Consider the following 7,215-nt stretch of genomic DNA (forward strand, 5'->3'; position numbering starts at 1 on the left):
AAAAAAGGTAAGCAAGTGGCTTAAACATAGTGGATCTACAGATAACTGATTCATGTTGTGTTTGAGTTATTTAATCCCCCTTTTAAATGTGCATGTTGCCAATGAAATCCCTCATGTAGTATTTACATGCTTAACAGTGCACGTCTAGACATGAAAGTAATGTATCACCGCAAATGATCTAGATTATCTGTCTGTATAGGTCTGTCCTTGTATTGGTCTTGGATTGCCACATACTTCTGTGTGGTCTGACGAGTCCACGCAGCATTCCGATACAGAATCCCCTAAGCGCCAGACGGGGGAAGGAACTTGTTTTGGTGGACTGTGTACGTTCAAAAGAAGTTTTAGTCATGCAACACCAAACTCCGATTGGACAGATAGTCTAGCGAGTTGTCTGGATTTACCCTGCAGAGATCTGAGGAGCAGGTAACCATAGTCCTCAGAAATCAGCCAGAGTTTAGAGTACCAACACAAAGAAAGCGGAAGGTGTGGGAAATTTCCAGCGGCACCTGAACAATCCCAGAATTTAGATATTATTTTTTCTATTTGCTGTCTTTATCTCATATGTTGAGTTTGTTACTTAATGTTACACATTGCGCCTGTCTCTATGTATTGCTTTTACATGCTGACTGTGATAAGTGTTTTTATTTTTTTTTTATTTTTTAGGTTGCCGGGAACAACAGATGGAATTTCGCCTGTTGAGCTAACTCTGGCTGATTTACAGTTACTTTGCTGTTGATTAATGAGCACTGTCAACAAATGAAATGACATCTTCAAGCTCCATAATGCATCACACTTAGTACCATTGTTAAGATGACACAATAACAGGAAACAATCAGTTTAAGGTGCACAATTTAAACTTTCCAATCCTCATCCCTGGGTTTTCTTTAAAAATAACACAGCCAACCAAATGTCAAAAAAATAAATACCACCGTATATCTCTAGACAACATTGTGTGATAAGACAACTGGCAGAAAGAATGCAGTTCAACGAGGAGGATATCTATATGCCTCCACCCTTCTCCCAGACACATTCATTCAACACAACCCTTTTATGTCTTTGCCCTCACCTCACAACCAAAACAAGAAATACACTTTTGTGTACAACACATACAAGCCATTACTCTGTTCTTCTCATGACTCGCTATTCAAACTGAGCTGTCTGGATTATCCTGATTGTCATCCTACAAAACAAAATGAAAGTTGTACTGCAGCTCCTTTATGCTGCAGTAAAGAATACAGTATTTGTAGTTGCTGTGAGCACCATATGTTAACTGGATTGTAGTGAAGAGACAGACATCTACAGAACAAATATCTCAACATTTTGTTAAATAAAACAAAACTGGAAGGGGTTAGGCCACCAGAGAGAAGTGTGTTTTGTAGAAATTGGATAAATACTGTAGGTCCGATGGAAGACACTGGCACTACGTCATGTTGGTTTTTAAAATGACTACAGTCTCTTGAAGTGGCTGAAAAAAGATTAACGTCAGAAAGAAATAAAGCCTCTCTGTAATGCCATGTTTATATTCACACCGTTTTGGCACCTAGGGTTGAAACAAATGATCATTTTCATTATTATTAATAGTTTAGTTTATAAAAACACGCTCTTCACAATTGCTTAAAACCAAAGATCAAATATATAGTTTGGTCCTCAATATCCCACAATTTCCTAAATTCCAATTTTACAAAACCCAACGTTATGGAACATAATCCAGCAGAAATTAGACATGGCATGTTCAACTGAGGTTTTTAAATCAAAGCTTAAGACTTATTTATTCACTGCTGCGGTATGAGTCCTACATTTATCTTTGATATCTTTGCATAGTGGTATTTACTTTTTACTGTCTCGATTTACATTTTTATTGGACTGTTTGTAAATTAGTTGTATTCTTTTTGTAAAGCACTTTGATTGAAAGCGCTCTATAAATAAATGTATTCTTATTATTATTGTTATTTAAGATAATTAGGAGCACATTTTGACTTTTTAAGCTGGAACTTTATAGAATGTGTGTACTTGATCATCAGAATTGTTGCAGATTAGTTTTCTGTTTTCATCGTCTGACCATTGTGTTTCTATACTGTACTACAGCTTCAGGTTAACCCTTATAACAGTTATCCAGTGTTTGGAATAACATTTGTTTTTCCTCTAGCTTCTCCTCAAGGCACTGAATGAGAATGGGGTCCACGTTGGGGTCAAACTTATTGGCGAACCAGTGGCCGTACTTGAGCAACCAACGCATTTCCGCAGCACCAAAAATACAAACGCTGCGGACGTGTTTCCCTGAGCAGGGTGGGTAGAGGTTCTCCTCCAGGTACTCCCACTTCACCAGCCGGGTCTGACTCATCAGGTCGGTGACATCGGGGTGCGATCTGGGCAGCTCTCCCGGTACACCGGGCATTCGCACAAGTGTTGCCCAGAAGTGTTCGTCTGGAGAGTAGGTGTCCTCGGACCAGGCCAAGAAATCTTTCACCACACCCGAGGAGTCCATGTGCACAATGAAGTCCCGGGACAAGACAAAGTAGGCGCTCCCAGAGAAGACCTCGATGTTGTGTGGCGGTGGGCCCTTTTTCTGCTCTGTTTTCACCGGCAGTTTCACATATTCAAAGTTGGCATCCCTCAGCTCGTAGTGAAAGGTGAACCTCTGCTTCTTATAGTCACTGGGTCGGCTTGTCTCCACCATGTTGGCTCCTTTTAACTTCTTAAATTCTGACACCAGCTCGATGTTGGACCTGAGGGGGAAATCTTGGCCACAGAGGTTGATCACATACTTCCACTTGACTTCTGACCCCAAAAGGTCAGAGAGACAGTTGAGATCGGCTTTTAATCGACTGAAGCTCGCATAAAAGACAGACTCTCGCTTGGAGGCGATGAAGACATTGGGCAAACAGCGGGCCAGACCCTCCACAGCTGAGATGAACTGAGCCGAGGACTTCTGATCATAGTGGATACAGTAGATGTTACCGGGCGAGTACAGCGCTCGGATGAGTCTCTCTATCATCCATGCAGATTTGTGCACAACCAGTGAGTAAGCCAGAGGAAAGTCTTTCTCCTCCTCCGAGACACACACGTCATCATAACCTCTGGACTTGATGAATAAAGGGCAGTTTGAGGTAAGGTTAAAGAGACTTTCATCCTTGTCTTCCACAACTTGTTTCTGTCTGATGATCAGCGACTTCCCCACCTCCACTGGGTCCAAGTTGTATATAGCTTTACAGTTAATATTGTACCTGTGGAATGTCTGGATGTCCTCCAAAGCCGCCGGGGGAGGTAAGGACTCAGGGATGTAGCTGTTCTTCACACTGACCCGTAGCAGGACACACAGCGTCAGCAGTGATAGGAGGGAAGAGATGAGTGGCTTTCTTCTTAGTCTCAGTACTGAACATGTATTCATTCTAGGAAACAGGAGCCAAAACTAATTGTGGGATTTTGGTTAAAGTGAGAAAACTGACATGATCCCTTGAAAGCCACATGTGTGGATTTGACAGGACATGTTGAGTGATTAAATTACTCACCTTGCTCCATACAGAGGTATTGGTCCACCTGGTGAACATTCACATCAAGTCGCACCCTAAAAGTTGTAAAAGCGAGGATAAATTCAGATTGTATTTAAAAGTTTCTGTGCAAAAAAAATGTAGGCCTAATAGCCTACTGAATTGTTACAGTTTACACAAAAACTTGATTAGAAACTTACCGATGTCAGGAGAGTGAACATTTATCTTTCGTGCCATTTCCACTTTTTACGCACAAGTGGTGCGACATCTATTCGGAATATCAACTTGAACAAACTCTCCATTAATCATAGTTTGAGATTCAATTTGCCACATGGTTATCCAACGTATAAAGAGGGTCAATACTCTCTTGATGTCAGCCTGCTTAAAGTGTCTGTGTGTAGGTGACAAGAGATGAGGAGAGGATGGCGCTGCGCTCTCGAAATAACCCGGAAAGGGGGCGGGGCTCAGGACGTTGCAAAACTGCACTAATTACAGCTGAGCGCAATAACAATGTTCTTTCCTGGTGACATATGAAAACGGTGTTAGTCAAAGTCAAAGAACACTATGTGGCTGTTTGTATTATATTTGAAAAAAAGGAATTATAGAGCGCGAATGGAGCGGTGCGTATAGGCTGATTTATGGGGATGAATAAAAACCCGTGGATGGAGTCATCTGAACTCACTGAATAAAGAGAGAGAGAGAGAGAGAGAGAGAGAGAGAGAGAGAGAGAGAGAGAGAGAGAGAGAGAGCGCGCTGCAAAAGTGGTACTCAAAGTAAAAAAATATTTTTTCTTGTAACAGTCAGTCAGTCAAGTGAAACTACTTCAGTAAAGTTTGAAAGTCATTCACAGTTTCGAACTTCCAGGATCAATTACTTTCTAGTATACTTTATATACAAACGACCATCCCTACCGTAGTAAGGTTACCAACGAGTTACACACTCATTTTCATCCAAACAAACCGAACCTGGAGACATAACATGTGTGGAGAGACGGCAGAGAGACGAGTGTTAGGGACCGTCTACAAATTAAATCACCGGAAAGAGGACCAATTATCATTAATCTAATGATTAAATAAGGTAGTGTCTCCAAATTTACCTCAATTATAACCTGTCTACTGGTAGTTGTACCACAGCACCTATATTTAAAAAAAAAAAGCATATTTACAATTTTGGTGAATCTCTTTTGCTAAAACCATTTAATGTGTGTCACATAAACGAAGATTGCTGTCTCCACAGTGAGTAATACACACGTGGAAGGCCCCCTGCTGGTTGTACTACAGCACTTATTTTTCAAAAATACTACTTTCTTTACCACCACTATTTACTACCTTTCAGCTAAGGATAGGATTGGAGATGAAAAAGCTGAACTGACACATAATCGCGATCAGCTTTGATACCGGGGGTGCTCCACTAGTACTGAGCGGCCGCGGTATCTGCGCCACCCAGAGGTGGACCGTCCCCCGCTGGTTGGTGGGAAGGTATTCTCATTTGCCAACGCTAAATATCCAACCAACAGAGCTGTGGACTACATTCACCACTTCTTGAAGAAGAAATAGAAAAGCAACTGCAGACTCACGGGGACCCCTCATGGCTTTTATCTCAAGTTAATTGGTATTTACAACCATGTGTTATTATTTGATTTTAAAATAAATACAAGTCTGAGTGATTTCCGTGAAGCCACTGTCACAGAGTTTAGTCCTTACTCAACAAATCAAGCTGACTGAAACTCTTACATCATACATTGTTCTAAGGAATTAAATGTAACCTTAAATATTATACTTTGAGCCATGAGCAATTTATCTGTAAAGTATCTAAGTACAGTATGTTTTATGCAAAAGTCCAAATGCTCTTTTGTCTGAAGGGCAACTTGATACCAAAAGTTTGGAGCCAGTTCATCCTTTAATCAACATTATCGACTCTGTAGTCATAATAACAGGGCATGTGTATTTTGTGATTAAAGTGAACTGAGATAGGACTCGTGTGTCAACATATCATAAAGAGCACAGAGCAGCTTACTGACTCTCCACAGTGAAACAAACATACATGGTTTGCATTTGCAAGTGAAATATGGAAAGTCTGCAGAAAGTGATGACATTCATTGAGATGAATGAGCCTGATTTTGGCTGAACAGCTCCACCAATCAAGGGACACGGACCACGCGGTAATGCAACTACACAAAGAGGATTAGAAAAACATTGGAATAACACAGGTTATGGCTAATTTACACTTACAAGAAAATTGACTTGTTTAAACTGTATTATCATGGTGATGATCATGATGAACCTGTTATGGCCCTGACACACTAACCCGACGGCTGACTGCCTCCCCGAGTTGGCCAAACAAAAGTGACTCAGAACACACCAACGCGATGCTGATTGCCGACGACAGCTGATCGGACAAACGCGCAACGTGGGTCTGGTTTTCTTCGGAAATTGAAAACCAAGACAAGACAAGGCGGCTTGTTCAGAATCCGATCTCATATTTTACTAAAATAGTTCACCGAAACGTGTTTCTGAAAGCATTTTAAGCGAGGAATGGGCCACGCAGTTGCTGAATCTCAAATTCGGATCGACTGAGGTCAGTTTAAAAGATTTTCGTCAGATTTTGAGAGACTCTAGTCACGCTCATCCCGCTCATCATTTCCGGGTTAGCACTCCACCAATCAGATTGGTCCTTGTGAGTCCGGCTGCCTGCAGTAACCGTCTTCAGACCAAGCATGTCACATCGGCCAAAATGAAGGCCGCCGGCAACACACTGAACAGACTCGAGTCACCGACCTCGATCATCGGGTAGTGTGTCAGGCCTTTAGGTTGCCTGGGTGGGGCAACTATGGGGAGTCAGGGCGTTGGACTGGGGGGGGGGGGGGGGGGGGGGGGGGGGGGACTGAGTACCCAGGGCCCTCATGGGAGGAGGGCCCAAAAAGATGCTAGAATGAATAGCTGTGGTTGCAGGAAGGGGCCCATAGAGAATGCCTTTCTACAGGGCCCAAAATTTTGTGCTACACCCCTGGTTGGAGTCCTATTGTTTACATTTGACTTGTATGTACAAAGAAGTAACAAAATACCGAAATGCATTGGTGGAATGTAACTAATTTAATGACATTTCCTGAAGCACTGTACCTGTTACCATTTGATGCTAATTTGTAAGCTACCCAGCAGTAATAGCTCCACCTCTAGCAGCTGCAACATTAAAGTGATGAACACAATAATGCATCACTGTGCCTGTTGCCGTCCATGTCTTGATTCTGAATGATCTGTCAGCCTTTCAGCTCTCTGGCTCTCAGCAGCGTGCTGTATTAGCTGGACTTACAGCTGCAAAGAAAATGGTTGAAAACTGTTGGAAACCACCTCACGGCCTATCTATGCCCACACGGACCCTTTCCTATTTGGATGTGGTATGTATGGAGCGCCGGGGAAGACTCTGGACACTTGGCTGAACACTGCTGACTCTGTAAGGTCCTTTGTCTTGTGTCTGTCTGTGTGTGTGTGTCTGTTTGTGTGTGTGTTGTCTCGCTCCCTCCCGTCTCTCCTCTCTGTTTTTTTCTTCTCTGTCTCAGTGTATTGTTTGTAATTGTTTGTGTTTCTTAAACATATAAAAATAAATTAAAAACAATTGATCACAAAAAAATTATAATGCATCACTTAATAATCCAATAAAAAATATAGGCCTAATGGTAATTCCCACAAAGTCTTTTTCCTTGAGTCCTTATGGTCAGAACAGTTTTTTT

The 7,215-nt window shown here is 41.9% G+C and overlaps 1 protein-coding gene across 3 annotated transcripts; it reads right to left on the reverse strand.

Annotated features, from left to right (window-relative positions):
* Nucleotides 1-1,297: 1,297 nt before the first annotated feature.
* Nucleotides 1,298-3,915, reverse strand: LOC116703916 (beta-1,3-galactosyl-O-glycosyl-glycoprotein beta-1,6-N-acetylglucosaminyltransferase 4). Of its 3 annotated transcripts, XM_032539003.1 has the most exons (3): nt 3,689-3,915; nt 3,510-3,565; nt 1,298-3,389 (listed from the first exon to the last, which is right to left on the reverse strand). In XM_032539003.1, exon 3 carries the CDS (start codon nt 3,386-3,388, stop codon nt 2,093-2,095), a length of 1,296 nt encoding a protein of 431 aa, XP_032394894.1. In that variant the 5' UTR covers nt 3,389; nt 3,510-3,565; nt 3,689-3,915; the 3' UTR covers nt 1,298-2,092. The 3 variants fall into 3 exon arrangements, with proteins under 3 accessions (XP_032394894.1, XP_032394893.1, XP_032394895.1); XM_032539002.1 differs by lacking the exon at nt 3,510-3,565 and having other exon boundaries at nt 1,298-3,409; nt 3,689-3,911; XM_032539004.1 differs by lacking the exon at nt 3,510-3,565 and having other exon boundaries at nt 3,689-3,910.
* Nucleotides 3,916-7,215: the final 3,300 nt, after the last annotated feature.

This window comes from Etheostoma spectabile, chromosome 16, assembly GCF_008692095.1.
Source record: "Etheostoma spectabile isolate EspeVRDwgs_2016 chromosome 16, UIUC_Espe_1.0, whole genome shotgun sequence".
In the NCBI taxonomy this organism is placed as follows: domain Eukaryota; kingdom Metazoa; phylum Chordata; class Actinopteri; order Perciformes; family Percidae; genus Etheostoma; species Etheostoma spectabile.